Source organism: Empidonax traillii, unplaced genomic scaffold, assembly GCF_003031625.1.
Source record: "Empidonax traillii isolate 1590-97213 ecotype Southwest subspecies unplaced genomic scaffold, ASM303162v1 scaffold451:size1465578, whole genome shotgun sequence".
Taxonomy (NCBI): Eukaryota; Metazoa; Chordata; class Aves; order Passeriformes; family Tyrannidae; genus Empidonax; species Empidonax traillii.
In genome coordinates this window covers 1,027,776-1,046,174 of record NW_020955644.1, presented here as the reverse complement: position 1 = coordinate 1,046,174, position 18,399 = coordinate 1,027,776, and the positions used below count along the sequence as shown (strand labels likewise).

Genomic DNA, 18,399 nt, shown 5'->3' with positions numbered 1-18,399 from the left:
AACCACGTGCATTGTTTTGTACCTCTCCTGTGCTGGAACAGTCAAAGTAAAGCGCTGCAAAAAGCATCAGTTAAAACAAATTCAGGAATGATGGGGTTTAAAAAAATGTATGGGATTGTAGAGAAAATGTTGCAGGGAGCCTCCTGTGCTTGGGATAATCCCTGCTCTGATTCCATGGAGTTTTCTGAGGTGCCAGAGCCATAGAGCTCATCAGCAGTCTGGTAACCCTGGGAAAAGAGAATCATGGAATCACAGAATGAACCCCAGAATCATTTGGGCTGGGAGGGACCTTAAAGCTCATCTCACTTCACCCCCAGCCACGGGCAGGGACATCTTCCACTATCCCAGGTTTCTCCAAACCCCATCCAACCTGGCCTAGAACACATCCAGGAATGGAGAGTTCACAACCTCGTGATTGTCACTGACACTGAAGTCTTTTCCCTACCAAATATAAAACAATGCCTAAAAATACCATTGCCCAAAGCTGGCTGGGATAAATAAAGCCCATGGTCAGTGTTCAGCTGAACCCTCCTCTGTGCTGATAAATGTCAAGAGAAAACACTGTTGTGTTTCAGCTTTGCTGCTGTGCCACAGGGAAGAAATCATGTCTAAATGGTGCTTGATAGAACTGAGATAATAAAAGAAACTGTAAAACGTGGTTTCAGTAGAAAATAAAGGTCCTGAGCCACCCAAGCAACACAGAAAGCTGGATGAGAATGGGGCTCTTGCACACAGATGCTGGCCTGGGACACCAGGAGAGGCAAGGGAGGGTGGAGTGCTGGAGGCAGGAATTTCAGCTCCTGCTCTCCACATGGTGCCATCTTTCTGATTTTTTACCCCTGCCTGGCTGTTCAACCTGCCATATGCTTGGGTAGGCTGGGGACATCCACACCCCACCCTGGCCCGTGGGGAACAACCAGCTGGCCAACAAATCCTGCCAGATCTCAAGGAAAAAAAATCATAGCTGGGCTAGTTGGCTTAGACTTTAAAAAAAAGACTCAAAACTGGCAAGTGTCCAGGTCACATCATGACATACCTCGTTGGAAGTGATTGACTTTTCAATAAGGTCATTTTTTTAATGCATTAATATGTTTACTGCCCAACGTTCTGCAGAGCCTCAAAGACAGATGCTTGTTTTCATGCTTAAGAGATGGGAAATGGGAACCCTGAAGTGAGTAAAGAAACAAGAAATTTTGGCCCAACATGAAAGAGATGCTGGAAGGATCAATAAATGTTAACTCTGGAGTGTTTCCCAAACATTCGTGAAAGGGCAGATCACAAATTTCTTATTTAAATTGGACGTTGACACAAAGGTCAGCTTTCAAAAACACCGAGGTTGATTTCTACAAACAAACAAGCAAATGAACAAAATCCATCTACAAAAAAATGTTTTCTTTCAAAAAATAAAGACTTGGTAAACAAAAATTTTAGCCAGTCTTTGACAAATTCATTGGAAAAAGTAAGTAATTATGTTTTTAATCCCAAATTTGAAAACATAAGGTATTTTTCTTCCAGTCAGGTTCTTTAGCATTGCAGACATTCAGATAAACCCTGTTAAATTATTGCAGGAGACTCAGCATTTATCAGCTAAACACCACATTTGGCATGTAAACTGAGAATAATACTTATGTATTTGTGAGAAACACTGAAAAATTCAAACCCTTTCAAATTCAACGCAGTTGTAACGATGATCCCAAAGTGTTTGTGTCTTTTCCTGGCTCGCCTGTCCATCTGTTTGATGTCCTGTGGTGACAAGCAGCATCAGAGGTTGTTGATCTGAGGTTAAAAAAAAAAAAAAAAAAAAAAAATCCTGGTCTTAGAGGAGCAGCGACAACATCCCTTACATCCCGTTTTCCGCTGGAAAACGCCGCTTGGAAAACGCGGGGAAGGAAAAAAAAAAAAATCCACCAAAACGTTCGGGAAATAAACCCCACGCTAAAGGGTTTTCAACACCTGTTTCTCGCGGCTCTGCGAACACGGCGCTGTCCCCGACAAAGGGCACTCGGATAACGGGCACGGCCACGCGTGGGGTGCTGCGACCGCGCTGCTGTCACCTCCCCACGGGACCTGTCACATCCCCCCCCCCCCACGGTGGCCCCGCGGCCAGGACAGAACGGGGACAACCACAACGGGGTGGCTTTGCAGTTTCTCGCGATTAAAGCCATGTAGGTTAATCCGCGCTTTTGGCCGGGGTGGTCCTTTTCCTCCCTCCCTCCCTCCCTTCCCCGCGCAGCGATGCGCGGGACCCACGCGCACCGCTCCAACTAAGACCACCCCAAACTTTGGCACGCGGGGAGAAGGGAGCGGGGGGCGCTGGGCTGGGTGTGGAGGAGCCTTTCGCCGCCTCCTTTCCCCCCCATCCCCCGGGGGGGGGGGGGGGGGGGGGGGGGGGGGGGGGGGGGGGGGGGGGGGGGGGGGAGGGATGCGGCTCCCCCCGCACACGCGGCCGCTCCGGCAGCACCCGCGGCCCCGGCCCCGCGCTCTGCCACCGCCCCCCGGGGCCGCCCCCCGCACGGCCCCCTCCGCTCCCCGCCCGCGCCCGCGCCCGCGCCCGGGCCGCGCCGAGCCGGGCCATGGAGCAGCACCTGCGGCGCCTGCGGCAGGAGCTGGTAAGGAAAGGAAAGGAAAAGGAAAAGAAAAGGAAAAGGAAAAGGGACGGAAAGGGGGCGGTGGGTGCCGGGGCGCCGCGCCCGGGGGTCGTCCTGCGCGGAGAGGGGGGTCGGCTCTTGGTGTGTGTGTGTGTGTGTGTGTGGGTCCTGCTGTTCTTATCGCTGTGGGAGGGGAGGCAGGACCTGCTCAGGGGTCGGGGGTCCTGCTGCTGGTCCCGGCCAGGGGTTGGGGGTCCTGCTGTTCCCGTCGCTGTGGGAGGGGAGGCAGGTCCTGCTCAGGGGTCGGGGGTCCCGCCGCTGGGTCCCTGTCGGGGGTCCCGCCGCTCCCCGTTGCTGTGAGTGGGGAGACAGGTCCCGGTCGTGGGGCGGGGGTTTGGGGGTCCCGGTTCTGATCCCGGACTGGAGAACGGGGGTCCCGGCGCTCCCATTGCTGTGAATGGAGAGGCGGGTCCCGGCCGGGGGTTGGGGGTCCCGACCGGGGGTTGGGGGTCCCGGCACTCCCATTGCTTTGAGCCGAGGGGGCAGGTGCTGGGCAGCACCGGCTGCTCCGTCCGTCCATCCGTCTGTCCGTCTGTCGGAGAGAAACCGCGCCCGGGGGCGTGCGGGGGCTTTAGGGACAAGCCGCCAGCACAGGTCAGAAATCAGAGAAACACCCACAGAGATCTCCGCTAAGAATAAGTTTATAGGGATAAAAAAGGATGCAAAGGGAGGGAGCGCTCTGAGCTGCCGATACTCTCTGAAAACACTTCTTTAATAGGGAAGCCTTTGTCAGGGATCAGCGCTGTTCTCGCCCTCCTCCCGCTCCCGTTCAGGTGGTTACCCCGCTCCCCGGGCTTGCTTGGGCTTGTCCACGAGCCCGAAGGGATTGTTGGTGCACTGGGGCTCGCTGGGGGTGGGTTGGTAGGAAGAGCTGATACTTCCCGAAATAGGGCTCCCAGCGGGTCTGGCTCCGACTCGTGCGTTATCCTGATAAATAGATAATGAGAACAAAAGGGGAAGACAAGGCAGAGCAAAAAAGCGGGTGGGTGAAGTTTCTGAATGCACAAATAAGCTGCCGGTTTGGGCTGGGAAGGATGTCGCGTTCGGCTGGTTGTTGTGCTCGCTGGAGTTGTGAGCAGTGCCGCTGTCATGCCTGGATTGCAGGAAGCATTCATTCCCTGTGTGACAGCACCATTCGAGGCCACACAGAGCCAGGCGAAGTTCCAGCTGCGCCCAGGGCAGGACCGGGGCTGGAGATCCCTGTGCTCCTCCAGATCTTGTGAAATGTAGGCTGGGGCAGTGGCCTTTTACTTGGAATAAATGTGGCAGCAGTGACATTTAACCTGCTGGCGTTCCCAGTGTTTCCCCAGCAAACACGGGAGCTGGAAGACAAACAAAAACAAAGGAAAATGAGAGTCACTGGTGTGCTGTGAGCTGGGTGTGATGAATGAAATGCAAACTGCAGACCAGGGCCCTCTGGGAGGTCTTTAAAATCTGAGTTGGAAGGTGAGGTGGGTAAAAGGAGTAACTTCTAAAAGAGCATCCTAAGAATAAGGTTCCTAAATCAATGTTTTGTCTTCTAAACAAATCAGTTATCTGTTATCTGAGCAGTTTTTTTAGAGAAGCTAAACATTGCACCTTTATGTGAATCTAAAACATTCCTGTTTTGTAGTGCACAACATAACTTCAGAAAAGTCAGTATATTCAAAGGGAAGGCAGATCCCTCATGCTTAATATGAAAACAAACAAACGAAAAAACTAATGAGAAAATTCTAGGTTTATTCACACCCTTGCTATGATGCAGTAATATATTTTTTCAATTCTAAAAGCGCACAATTTTTGTTACATTAATGAACCAAGACTTAACCTGCCATAAATTTGTGTGAATGATTGGCTTAAAAAACTGGGAAGGGACAGTTGTCACCTTGGCTGAAAGCAGCCTGGATCTTCATTCATTTGGTTTTCGCTGGTCCCATTCTTTCTCCCTCCCAATTTTTGTTATTCAGCCTTAAAAACTTATTTCAACACAAGTTCTCAGGGTGTCAAGAGTGCAGTTGTGAGCACGAGCGTGCTCACAATTCCAGCTCACCCCTGGAATCACTTCCCTCCCCTTCCCCTGCAGCCTGAGTGAGCTGCAGGTTGCACTTCGTGAGGGTTGGAGCAACTGCATTAATTAAAACAACCATAAATGGTATCCTGAGCAATAACAGCTTTTAAAAATCAATACTGTCATGATAGCCTGGAATTAAAATAGATTAATGTTTCTTTAAAGAGCAGCTCGAGGGACAGCTGGGCCCATCTGCCCCGATGGGGAGTGGGAACTGAGCTCCTGATCCTGCTGCTTTGCCACTTTCTTCATTACCGGGCAGGTCATGCCTCGCACATTAAATGCACCATAACCAGGAGTCACAGGGCAGGAATGGTGGGAATGACTGGGCCAGATGGAGACAATGAGCCACCTCTGTGTGGAGTCAATGGGAATCCAGCTCCAGGGCATCCCCTGGGGGTTTGGGAACACGGTGGTTTGTGCTGTGTCCAAGGAGCAGCTCCGTCCTGCAGGGCAGTTCTGCAGAAATTCCCACTCTGAGGAACTTCAGTGCCCCATGGCAGAGGGAGAGGCCGTCCTGTTACCAGCAGTTCTGTTTGTCTCAGTGCAAACAGCCTCTGCTTTGGTAAACCAAGGCTTGTGGCTGGTTTTGAGGAGAGGAGTTTCTCAAAAAGCAGAGGATGCTGCCACAGCTCCCAGTTCCCAAGGAAAGGTTATCTTGGAGTGCAGCTCAACCCCCCCAGCAGTGTGAGATTCGAGGATTCCAGCTCTGGCTTTGCTTTCTCTTGCTTTGTTCATTAAAAACATATTTAAATAACGGTGTGCTCGGTCTGGGCTGCTGCTGTTCCCCCACACCTCACTTGAGCACTGAGACCACACCATGCTGTGCCAGAGAGGTCACAGATGAACCTGGTCCAGGTGTGCTCACCCTGCTCTTCCCATGTCCTGTGGGAAAGCTGTGCCAGGGCTCCCAGGGATGAATCTGCCCCGTTCCAGTCAGTGAGAGAGAGATCTCCTCTTCCAGCCGCGAGTTTTCCATTGTAAGCTGATAGTTTCTGGCATGTGTGGTGTCCCTTTGACTGGAATTCATTCAGAAGCTTCCACATGCAAATGCTTCAGAGCCAGGAGAGCCTCAGCTGACACAGCCATTCATCCCAGCCCGTGGTGGGATCAGGGGCCGGGATCCTCATCCCAGGCTGACACTGGCCCGTGGAGCTGCTTTTGACAAGCTGTGCCAGCTCTCTGCACCTCACCCCTGTGTGCAGAAAATCCATCAGACCTTGTTCTACCCCCCGGGAAGGCCCTGGAGATTTATGGACACGGTGTGGCTTGTGAGAATAAGCGGTGCTGGTTTGTAGGTCTGGTGGTGGAATGAGCTGTGCTTCTCCACTCCTGTCATCTGCCCTTCCTATGGCAGTCATGAAATGTGCCACAGAATCTTCCATTCATGCAGTTAATCCCGACACTTAAAGCCCTTTTGGACTCTGGAAACACCATCCTGAGGCACAGCAGAATGGGTGTCTGCTCTCCCGAGTCACACAACGTCGTTATCTCAGCTGAAAGATCAGACTTAACAAGAATTGTCTTGCTGAGGGATTAGCAGGGAGGAATTTCATTTCCCTGCCTCGCTCTGCACGTGGCATTACCTCCCTGCACTCTCTGACATGGGGATTGCTCGCATTTCTGTGGAGAAACATCAGCACACACACCGTGGGATGAGGGTTTGGAACTCACCTGCAGCAAGAATAAATCCCTTATTTTCCGTGGGGACTGGTGAGTCTGTGGGGCAGATTTATCAGTGGCTGTAACAGGCAAGGGGTGGCAGTCACATTAGCTGTGGTTGTAACTTTACTTTGCATGTTTTTCTAGAGGAATCCAGCATATTTCTGGGTTTTCTGTTGCCTTTTTTCCCTAGGAGGAAAAGTATTAAAGCAGCTATTTAAAACAACCACTCTGACTTCAACTTCTGAGTGTTCTCCCTGCACATTTGTCATAAATGCATCGAATTACTGAGTTTGATGGAGTCTGACTCCCTCTTTACATTAATTTATGTCCTGGTAGACAATGTTTCTTGCTATGAATATCCTGCAGGAATAGAACATTTGGTCCGAGAGAGAAATACAGCCAATTATTTTTACTCTCTGCCTCACACCAGGCCCTGTTCCGGTAACTGTGTCACGCTTCGAGAGGATCTGCTGTGTTTTCATTACAGCTCCTTCTGAAGGGGCAGCTCCTCCTGGTTTGCAGATGTGTCAGGCACAAATAACAGACCTCAGGGTCCTCCAGCATCACCGCTCCCAACTCCGGCAGGTGGGAACAGACAGCTCCATTTGCGTCTCTGCTGATAGAATGGCCCCTTTAGAGGTGACTTTATCCTGGAGGCTCCGTCAGAAACTTGGGTGGTTATGGCAGGATCTCGTTCCTTGGTGTTCCTTGAGGGAAGGTGCAAAGGAGTGACTTGACAGCAGATGTCCTGTCACATGGAACTGGGGAGAAGAAGCAGTCACAGGCTTTGTCTGCTTGGTTATTTCCAGAGAAGACTCCTGAAGGTGATGATGGATTTTTTTTTTGGGCTCCCAGCTTCGTGTGTTCAGGAATTTCAAGGCCAGATCCCCAGGGAAGCAGACCTGGGGTGAAAACCAGCACTTTTTAGCCATCACCTTCAATGGCCAGTCCTTCCATCGAGGTTTTGATCTCTGTTGTCTCTGAGTAAAAGTCATAAGGAGTCTGTTGGAGCTCTTTTTGGTCCATTTATTTCCTGCTTGTGGAGAATTGATTTTTCTAATTTGCCTTTAAACGTAGCAAGTGTTATGGGGAAGTACAGAACAATATCATCCCAGTGGGAAAGGAAGGCCATTGAGTGAGGAAGGTGGTTAATGGAGTGATGTGAACCAGATCTTTCATGGGTAACATCTGTTTCAGATCTATTTAAACTCTTGGGGGGGACTGTTTGGTACAGTTTCAGCATCCTTCCTCTTTCACGTGTGGTGAGCTCACAGTTTACATCCTCATTTACACCTAAAACACTCTGGAAAGACAAGAGGTAAAAAAAAAAAAAAAAAGAGACTTGAAGTTATTGTGGCAAAGTGCGAGGACTAAAAGAAGACCAAGGGAAGGGAAAGAAAGGTGGGCTGTGGAGCTGGAGAGAAGCTCTGAGTGAGCTGTGCAGCAGGGGTTATGCCCAGCCACAACTGCAGGCTTGTTGAAGATTAATCCAGTTAGTGACCCAGAGGAAAACACAGAAACAATATGGTCAGCTCAGCAGTTCTAAAATAATTTTGGTCTCTATTATGTCACCCCCTTTAAATACCAATTGTTTGTCGCTGGCTCTGCTGCCCATCAGAACTATTATTAAGAACTATTTGCCATTTGCTCTTTCCTGCCCTCTTAGCAATAACTTCCTCTCTCTGCAGCTCTTTTTCCCTAAGAGCTGGACATCTGTCTTCCTCCTCGTGGGGACAAACACACCCAGGGCTCTTCTTCCCAGCTCTCTGTGCTCAGCTGAAGGCTGGGGGGTGTTGCTGGGATTTTCCTTCCTTCCCATCAGCATCCCAAAGCTGCTGCAGCCCCGGGCAGGCCAGATGAGTGGATGGGCTGGGAATACAGACAGCTGTGGCTCAAGGAGGTTGGTGGGAACTGGGCTCTGAGAGCTCAGCGAAGGTAGATGGTAATAAAAAAAAAAAATTAGTTCCCAAAGTGGGTTAAAAAAGTTATTTATTTACCTTGGGAAGTGGGAAGCAACGGGGAAAAATCTCCTTTATTTGCATGTCTCGGGTATTTGGGTCTGAGTTTGATGAAATGCCAGTGAGTGCTGGGGGAGGTTCCTTGGGGCAAACTCTCCTCCTGCTGTGTTAATGAGCGGTGGGAGATCATTGACTTAACAAACTGTGTAAAAACCCATTGTGGTTGTACTTCTGGGAATAAATATTTTGAGGACATAATTGAAAAGGTGGCTTACAAAGCAACTGGTGCCTTTGCTGCTCAGAGTGGAACATGTCCAGTGCAAAAAACCTCCATATTTGAGAATTTTTTTGTTTGCCCCCCTCCCCGTGTTGAATATTCCTTGATGATCATTTGCAAGTGGAATTTTGAAGTTTGCACTTCGCTTCTCGGCGTTTGGGGTGTCCGGAGTTCAAATGAGCTTTGCTTTGGGAGAAGCCTTTTAGCCAGAGCTGCCTTTACAGGAGGATAGATCCAGGTTTTCTGCTGGAGAAGGGAACCTTTCCCATCACACACCACATCCCAGGCACTGCAGTGGAACACGCACGTCACCCTCAGCCCTGCGTGTACTTGTCTTGCTCCAAAAGACAGGAGTTGGCTTGTGCAGAATTAGACATAGAATTTTTCATGCCAGATTTTAGGGATTGCAAAAGGTTCAGGAATAAAGAGATCCAGTTTGAGGCATCTGATTTTTAACTGGCTTGTGGAGATAGGTTTGGATACCTGCAAGTTATCGTAGGGCTTTTCTTGGAAGCAGAGGTGCCAAACCACCACTTATTTTTGAAGCGCAAAGGGTCTCAAATTAGACACCAGGAGTCCTTTGAAATGCTGATGAGTTTGTGCACCTTGAGGAGAGACCAGGAGGGACAAGAAGGGAGGATGGTGATGAGCAGGAACTGTGCTGGACCCCAGATTTGGCTGGGAATGCTGCTGCCCCTGCACTCTGCTCTGCAGCCCAGCTGAGCCAGCCACAAGTTTGGGATTTGCTGCTCACAAAGAGGCACAAGCCAGAACATCTCCTGGTGCCCGTGGTGGGCAGCTTACATAATGTCACTTGCATAACCCCAGCAAGTCCTGTCAGGGGCTCTCTCCATGCCAAATCCAGGCTCTCTGGGGGTTTGTGTCACATTCACGCTCTGTTTGGAATTGCACTTCAGTTCATCACAAATTCCAGTTCCTCCTACAGGAAGTGTGTGACCAAGAGCCAGCGAGGCTACCAAGGCTTATCCCTTCAGCCTGGACCTCCCATCACCTTCATCAGTGCACCTGATTTCCAGCCCACTGTGCTCAATTATTTGCAGAATCCTGTTTCCCTCCTGCAGCCCAGATAGTTCAGTTCTGACCCCGTGCCAGGGTGATGGTCCATTTTCTCTGGGACATTGTTCCTTTGCTGGAGACCTTCAGGGAAGCCACTGTGGTTCTCAGTTCTCACTGAGATCTTCTTGGCAAAGAGGAGAGTATGGTAGTTGGACACCGGGGAAGAAGGGGTTTTTTTTCCCCTCCAGAATTTTCTTTCTGAGGTGAATACTCTTAATTACCACAGGATAATTACAGGTGGATGGAATCCAAGCCCTGCAGGCTGTTTGGTCATCACCAGGCAGTGACTTCACTTTGGGCTGGGTTTCCCTCACTCTCCAGGTCTGTAAAAGGCTGAGCTGACACCAGATAAAGCAGAGGGGGGTTGGTTTGCTTCGTTTTTTTTATCTTGCACAACCCAGAATTTCATCAAGCGGAGCTAAAAGCCTCGGGTTGTTTAGAAACTCTTACTGGTGGTGGGATTCTCCTTGCCAGAGGGACCCCGAGGCTGGAGGGCAGGATTCATCCTACCCAAAGCAGGTCACTGAAACAGGACAAATGAGTCACATCCTGAAACCCCCCCTTCCCTCCCTCCCCTGCTCTGACAGGGGGGGCAGCTCAGCCTGGGCATCGAGGGGGGGAAGTGTCCAAATCTTGGTCACTTCTGGGAAAGGCTTTCCACGGCTGCAAACATCTCCAGTCCTTTCTGCAGTGGCTCAGGCTCCCCAGGCCGGCGCTGGCACCAGGTTTGGCAGATCCACCTCCTTTGTTCAGGCAGAAAAGTGCTGGATTCTGAGCTTTTCAGGTCTTTTCTTGTCAAGGTGGGGGTGGGAGGGGGATGTGACTGGATCAGCCCATGAGGAGCGACCGCAGCGACTCGAAACGCTGCCTATGAAATTTTAATGCTTCCTAAAGCCTGCCTGAGGAATTGTTGAGGCTCCCACCCATCCACGGTGGTGGGGGGGGAGGGGGGGGAGTTAATTGAATCAATGAGGTGAAAAAGAGCCGCCCAGCAGATGCCAGAGGGTTTGATCAGCCCAGTCATTACGGCAGGACCCTCGTCACTCCCCACGGAGCGATTACAGCCCTGCACCAGCCGGGGGGGGGGGGATTTGGTGGGAAGTGGCCAATGAGGGGCCAAGCTGGCTCCAAATCCAGCTTTTTGCAAAGCCCCAGATAAAACAGGCTTCCATTAATAAGGCAGGAAAGGTTAGGACGAGCAGCACTGCAGCCAGTCTGGAGAGGTAAGGTGATAGTTCTGTCGGAGGCTGGTGGAGCATATGGCCCCAGCTCGGTGTGGGGAGCCAGGGTTCAGTTAGGCTGGAAGTGGGACATCATTTGCGTGTCTGCAGAAGTAGTTTATTTGCTGATCTTAAAAAAAAAATGAGGTAGCTGGAGGCACTCGGTGTAAGCAGGAGGCTAAACGCAGATTTTCTGTGCCTTCGTAGCTTGTGTGCTCATTCTGGTTGATAAATAAAGTTTCTTGAGAGCAAAGCTCTGAAAAATCATCGTAGCCTGTTTAGTTTTAGGTTCTTAAGGTTTGAAATGGAGATTTGTGGTCAGAAACTGCTGGGCAGTTACAGAGCTGGCTTGTTACAGAGGCTGCTCAGCTCACTGCTCCCATCCACGGACAGAGATGGAAATGGAGCAAGTAATTGAACTTAGTTAAAATGAAGGAGACGTAGAAAATGAAGCGTGAGAAGGTAAAGCCCAGCATAAGAATTTAAAAAAACTCGGCTTTTCCCACCCTGATCTTGAGATCTGTTGCTGTGCAAAAACGGTGCTGAGCCTTTTTAAACTGTCTGTGGCAGCGTAGGCTGGAGCTTTCCTAGACGGCGGTAATCTCTTGTGCAAACCACCTTACATCGATGTGACAGGGCTTCACCTCCACCCCGCTGTCCCCTGCTGTTCCTCCCTTCTCCTGCCCGTTTCCCACTCCCCCCTCCCTGCTGGGGAAAAAAAAAAAAATTAAGTGGCAGCTGTTGGAAAGTAGAGCCCATTTGTTTTATGGTGCCGCTTCGGGAATATGATCCAGATCCTACATGAGAGAGAGAAAGCAGCGGAGCGAGAGAGAAGAGGGGGGAGTGGAGAAGCTCTGGAGAATAACTTGCTTATTTTGAGTCTGGTGTAGAAAGTTCAGCCTTTATGGTGAGGTTCAGGGATAAAGCAGAACTGCTGCTAAAGGTCCTAGCCTGGGAATCAAAGAATTTCTAGTTGGAATGTAAGTAATTTTAGGGTTTGTTGGTTGCTTTGCACAAAATTTCCAGTGCATTGAAATGTCTTTGATTGTCCTCTGGCGAGGGGTGGCTGCGGGGAGGGTGTTCAGATCTGAAGAGGTGTTGTGTGGGGTTTGTTTTTAATTTATTTTAGCACTTCAGGTAAAGCAACAAGGTTCATTATTCTTCTGGCTCCTGGTTTCAGCTGGTGCCAGGGCACAAAAGGCACAAAGAGCAGAAGAATATGCTAAAACTGGCAGCAGCCAAAAACCATTCATAGCTCTACACCTTGGGTTCCTGCCAAGCAATTAATGGAAACCCAGACTATTTATTTTTGTTGTCAGGTCAAACAACCCACTTCTGTCAGCTCCTCTGATTCCTAGAGGGAAACTCCTAGAAAAATCTAAGGAAAATCCAATGGAATGGAGGTAGTACAGGATAGGGGAGTGCCTGGAAAATGCAGGCAGTAGGAAGAGGTCTTCACTCCGAATGTTCTTGCCCTCTCCCAGGGATGTTGATCCAATGTGTGCTTCCTTCCCTCCACAGCTCTCCATGAAGGAGGTCGGGGACGGGCTGCACGAGCAGATGAACTGCATGATGGGGGCCCTGCAGGAGTTGAAGCTGCTCCAGGTCCAGACAGCCCTGGAGCAGCTGGACATCTCCGGGAGCCGCAGCCCGGGCTGTGGGGTGGAGCAGCTCCGGTGCTGCCGGAGCCGGGGGGACGTTCCCAGGGCCTGGCAGGACGAGCGGCTGCTCCGGGGGGAGACGTCCCCGGAGGGGCACAGCCCCACGTCCTTCCCGCATCCCACCGCGCTCCTGGAGAGCGAGCACCTCGGAGACACCCCCTCCTCCTCCGGGAGCCTCTGTGGGGAGGGTGTTTACGCCCCAACAGGACCTTCCTGTGTGCCCAGCAGAGCCCAGCACGTCCTCCCCAGGGCTCTGGAGTGCAGCGTGCAGGGCACGGCCAGCGGGTGGCCAGAATGCCACGAGTGCCCGGGCTGCGACGACGGCGGCCACGACTGGACGTCCTCCCTGATGTCCCAGAGCAGGAACCGGCAGCCCCTGGTGCTGGGGGACAACATCTTCGCGGACTTGGTTGGGAACTGGCTGGACCTGCCAGAGCTGGATAAGAAGGGGGAGAAGGGCGAGGCGTCCCTGTCGGCGAGCAGGTCCCAGGAGCTCTGCAGGAAGTTCTCCCTCACGGCCAACATCTTCAAGAAGTTCCTGAGGAGCGTCCGGCCGGACCGAGACAGGCTGCTCAAGGAGAAGCCCTGCTGGCTCCCTCCCGAAGACAAACAGCCCGAGATCTCCAAGAGGTCCAAAAAGATGAACAAGCTCAAGGGGACGTTTTACTTCCCGCTCCACGGGGGCCATCACGGCAAAGCGGAGAGGTGCCCAAAGGCAGAAAGCCACAGCGAGCGCCCCAAAACGGGCACCAAGAAAGTCCACGAGGCCAGAGACTACGCCCAGTCTGGGTTTGACATCAACACAGCTGTTTGGGTCTGAGTTTGTCCGTGTCCTCTGCCCTGCCCAGCGTTTGTTCCACGCCGGAGAGGAGCTGGAGGCCACACTTGTCTTTTCAGGGGACCCCTGAGCTCACCACGTGGACTGAGGTGAGAGGAGTCCTCTGCAAAACATGCTGTGGGTTCCACTCGCTTGCAGGTGGAATTTGCTGGAAAACTGCATCTTCAGGGGCGGCCTGAGCAGCAGCTGACACAGAGTTTTGGGGACTGGTATTTGCAAAGAGAATCCGAATCTTTAGCAGCTTTAGGGTGAGTGGTGCCATGGATGACCAACTCCTGGGGCCAGGCTGGTGACAGCCGCTCCAGGCCCATTCCATCATCTCCAGCTAAATGCAGCACAAAATCCACTGTGTGCATGTGTGTGTGTGTGTGTGTGTGTGTATGAGTGTGCAAATATATATATAGTTTTTTAAAACAAACAAACAAAAAAAAAATCTATTCCTGCTTGCGTGCACTTGAAACTGGGTTCTAAACCAGGCAGCCCAAGCCTTGTACCCGAAGCACTTGTTATTTAAATGGAAAGGAATAAGTTTGAATTTGTAAGACTTGAACAGTTGCTGAATAGGAGGTGAAACCCCAACTTGGGGGAGTTTTCCCCTTAAACCAGTATGCTCCCAGCACCTCTCCTTCCCCTGCCAGTTAAACCAGCGGGGCACAAAGCTCCTTGCAGGGGAGTTTGTGACCCTGGGGGTGTTGGTGGGGTTTGCCCCTCTCCCCTCCCCTTGTCCCCACAGGTTGCACCGGATACAAAATTGCAAGAGTTAATTGTGGAGTTTTCACATGCAAAGTTAAAAGCTTCGTTTATTGTTGTGTTTCCTGTTGCTGTTGTTGTACAAACCTTGTCTTGACAGAACCAAGTTCTTCAGTGTCCGACTCTCCAAGAGTTTCCAATAAAGTGGAATCAGTTTTGTCTCCAGTGTGGGACACCCTGGGTCCTGCTCCTCTCCTTTTGGGGTGGAATCACACGTGGATCATCTCGGGGGGGGGTTGGCACTGGGAGCCTGTGGTCCGTGTCAGGCTGTTCCCAGCTGGGCTCAGGGAGTCTGGGGAGCAGCCAGCAGAGTTTCCATTCAAGGAGAGGTTGTTAATCACTGCAGGGAGAAGGGCTGCAGGCAGAGAGGTCCCTGCCAGGGTGCCAGCGCTGCTCCAGAGGCACCTCCCACCCCAGCCCAGGCACAACCCTGAGAGCCTTCAGGTGACACTTCAACATCCACCCTTCTCCCCCAGCACTAGGAAAGGCAGAGGGAGAAGAGTTTGGGGGGAGAAACTGCTGCCAAGGAAAGAGCCTCAGAGCCACACAGCCCCCGATTTGTGGAGGGGGACAGGACCTTGGGGGTCCTGCCACAGCCTCCTGACCCTCCCCAGTGTCCAGAAACTAAACCTGAGGTGAATCCCTGAGCCACGAGAGTGTGCAGACAGCACAGAGCCTGCACTGCAGCCCCCCCCCTCCATCAGCCATGAGCCTCAGCAGATGCTTCGTGTGTGCCACAGTGTTATGTTCCAAAAACCTGTTCCACTCACTCCAAGTTTAGGAAGGGCTTTATGTGCGAGCTGTGGCGTTATTTATTTATTTAATTTTTTTTTTAAACGTGCAATTCTATTCCTGTTGTAACTTCCGCAGGCAGAGAGAGGCCAGTGGAGCAAGAGGCACGGAGAGAGAATTTTTTTTTCACCCTTGCAAATTAAATATAGGCACAAGGCAGGCCCTGTTTGTGCCCATACAAGGAGAGGAGCAGGGCAGCATCCGAAGGCCATGCTCAGCACTTTTTCAGGAACCTGAGTTGCAGGCAAGCTTTTTGTTTTTCCTCCTCACAGGCTCTAAGGGCTGTTTTTTTTTTTTCCCCCTTTTCCTAATTTCTCTGAACGCTGAAGGGCTGTTTCTAAAGCGTTTTGTTTTCCTCCCCTTTTATCAGCAGTTCATCCTGTTTGTGACCAACGCGCCCTCCCTGCCCCTTTCCAGAGGGTCAGCGAACAGGAGATCCCAGAAGGAGTTTTCTGGAGGGAGCAGGAGCTTTTCCTGCACCAGCCTCAGTCCCGGGAAGTTTGGCATCACCCCTGGGCATCCCTTCAGCCCGGGCATGACCTGGGGGACCCAGCCCTGGGCACCCCCTGTCCCCAGGAGAACACTCCTGGCTGGCACCCAAGGCTGAGCCCCACAGAGAGGGTGTGAAGGGGGAGATCCTCAGGGAAACATCCCCACCAGGGGCTTTTTTAGCATTGCCCTCAGCTGGGATGGGTGGGGTGGGCACCAGGGGAGGACCAGGCTGAGCAGGGTGGGACAGGGACACACTTGGGGCGAGAGGTGCTGGGGACAACCCTGCAGGTGGCTGCCTCTGCAAGGCTTTTGTGTTACTCAGGGGACAGGATGTGTTTGTGCAGCACACAAGGGACACCTGGAGCTCAAAATGCACGTGGGGAACCTGTTCTCAGGGATCGCCCCCCACCCCTGGGTGCCATCCCACCTCCAGCGCCCTGCAGAGCCTGTACAGTCCCCCCAGGGGCTTCAGAGACTCACAGCCCCTTTCCCAGCACGAATGGCACCTCATGAACGCTGATCCCACACCCCAGCAGCTGCTGTGGGGCCTCTCCCTTATCCACAGGGTCTGGTGAGGAACCAACAGGAGGTTTCTCCAGGGAAAAAAGCCCTCCTGGTCGCCCCCCGTGCTCCCGACAGCTGCCCCACGGAGCGGTGCTGGGTGCTCCTGCTGCTCAGGGATCAGCTGCCAGACCCAGCCCTGCTCTGAGGAGACACTATTGTTTGTAGTCTCACGTGGAAAGGGCAGTTCTCGGCCCCAGCTGCCACCCACGTGTTCCTTTCCCACCCAAAATAGTCGCTCCTGCTGCACTGCCCAGTCCGTGCCTGCTGCCACCCACATCCCTGGGACAGCGACAGAGCCCACCAGCACCCACTGCTGCTCCCTTCAGCTCCAGGGAAAAGGAGGGACACCTGAGGACAGTGGTTTCCTTAATTTCTTCCTTTTCCAAAGGATCAGACCCTATTTGGACAAAACACCCAATATAGTTCCAAATATTTCTGTCCTCTCTGCCTGTTAAGTGTTTCTTCAAAGGATGTTTTGCATCAAAATAGGATTTTCCAGGGGGCGAATTCAGTGGGGTATTGGCTTCACACAGGCACCTGGAAATGGTGAGTAAATGTAGCTGCGTTTCAAAGTTCTTCAGAGAAAAAATATTTAATAAATATTCTTTATAGACATTCAAATAAGAGAGAATAGCAGCCAAGCCAGACATCCTCCCTAATTTAGTCTCCAGAGCTAATAGATCAGAGTTGGATTTGTGAATTACCATTTCACTTCTCCAGGGACTTTTCCTGAAATTATAATGGCTTTTACCTCTCTTTTTTTTTTAATTTTTTTTTTTTCATGTAACTGCCACGAAATTATTAAGTATGAAACCTACCTAATTAGCACAATGGCGGTCTCTAACGAGGCCCTGGCTGTGTTGTGCATCAGTGACAGAAGTGCTTAATCCCAAACACGGGACAATAATTACAGAAACAGGTTCCCCGTGAACTTGTCCCGGGAAATGCAGCTCAGAAATCTCTATCCAATCTCACCCAGGGGCTGGATGAGCAGCACACCCAAAGCCCAGCACGGGTCTGGCACCACTGGAATGGAGAGGAGCTGGATCAGGCCCACATGGCTTAATGCAGGGAGAGGATTTAGCTCTTAACGTTAATCGAGTGCTTTTCCAGGAGCCGCTCCCTGCTCGGCCCTCCCTGGGCTTTCCCTTCCCGGTGTGCCCAGGCTGACACCCTGCTCTCCCAGCCAGATGGCCTCCAGAAGGCTCACAAATGGGCTTGTAATTAAAAAGCCTTAATTTTCAAAACCATTTCGCAGCTTGCTCTCCCGACAGGGAGATGGGGGCTCCTCGGGCACTGCTGGGCGAGAGGGAAGGACATTATGGGATCATCTTTAGGGTCCCTTCCCACCCAAACCATTCTGGGATTTTCCTGCTGAAACTGGGGGGGGTCTCCTGTGCCCTGCAAACCTGCACTGCTGCTGACACCTCCCAGTGCTTCTGTTCCCAAACGATGCTCAGCTCTGGCCCCTTTAATCATCTGTGCTGATGTGCCCAACTGACCTGAAAGGCTTTCTGACCGTGGACTCAGCAAACACAACGATTCCCCCTCCATTCCCCTCGTGCTGGATCCAGCAGGGAAGAAACCAATCGCCACATCCTGGCCGAACTGAGATCCACTCTAATTGAAGTCCAGCACTGGTTTGTTCATTCCCTCCAGGACATTCCCCATCACCTTCCTGGTATTATTAAAGAGCAGCAGAAGCTCTTCCACTTCTTTAAGCAGCGTTTGTGCAGCACATCCCCGCAGAGGAGGCTATGTTTTATTTCTCTTCCCTTTTGTTCAAGTTCATTTGTATCCACGTGGCATTGCTAATCAGGGAATGGTACCCCTTCCAGCTGGCAGGCAATCTCCTGTGCTGGTGTTGGAGCATAAATAAAAACGAGTTGACTGCAACAATTTGCCTCAGCGAGGCTGAGCTGTGGCAGCTTTTGGGGGAGCCCCATCACCCCCTGGCTCAGCAGTGAATGGCTGGACAGGGCTGATGTCCCCAACCTCCTCACTGGCCCTTCTGCAAATGGAGGGGTTGTTTCTGGCCGGGACCAGCGACTCCTCCTCATTTTGGGAGCATGTCCTGCAGGAACAGTACCGAGCAAAGCCTCTGAGCTGGCTCAGATTTCCTGTCTTTGGCTGAACAGGAAAGTGAAAGGGGGGAAAATCAATATCCCAGAAAGAAGAAACGCCTGATCCTGTGTCAATCCTCACCTTGGGCAGGCTGGAGGTTAATTCGGAAATCGCTTCCCAACATGCTATAAATGTTAAACCCCTGGAGCTGGAGGGGCACGAGCTCCAGGATCTGGAGAGGAGGCTGTGGGATCCCAGCTCACGGTCACTCCCTCCTTAGCACCTGGGGAAGGGGCTGGATGTGACCCCAGCCTCGGTGGAGTGGAGGGAGAGTGGGTTTGTGCTG

At 51.7% G+C, this 18,399-nt stretch overlaps 1 protein-coding gene across 3 annotated transcripts; it reads left to right on the top strand.

Annotated features, from left to right (window-relative positions):
- Positions 1 to 2,548: 2,548 nt before the first annotated feature.
- INKA2 (inka box actin regulator 2) lies at positions 2,549 to 14,301 on the top strand. 3 transcript variants are annotated; one of them, XM_027895228.1, is made up of 2 exons: positions 2,549 to 2,609; positions 12,414 to 14,301. In XM_027895228.1, the coding sequence occupies exons 1-2, from the start codon at positions 2,574 to 2,576 to the stop codon at positions 13,371 to 13,373; spliced, it is 996 nt and encodes a 331-aa protein (XP_027751029.1). In that variant the 5' UTR covers positions 2,549 to 2,573; the 3' UTR covers positions 13,374 to 14,301. The 3 variants fall into 3 exon arrangements, with proteins under 3 accessions (XP_027751029.1, XP_027751031.1, XP_027751030.1); XM_027895230.1 differs by lacking the exon at positions 2,549 to 2,609 and adding an exon at positions 3,268 to 3,424; XM_027895229.1 differs by lacking the exon at positions 2,549 to 2,609 and adding an exon at positions 11,631 to 11,872.
- The last annotated feature ends 4,098 nt before the right edge of the window (positions 14,302 to 18,399 follow it).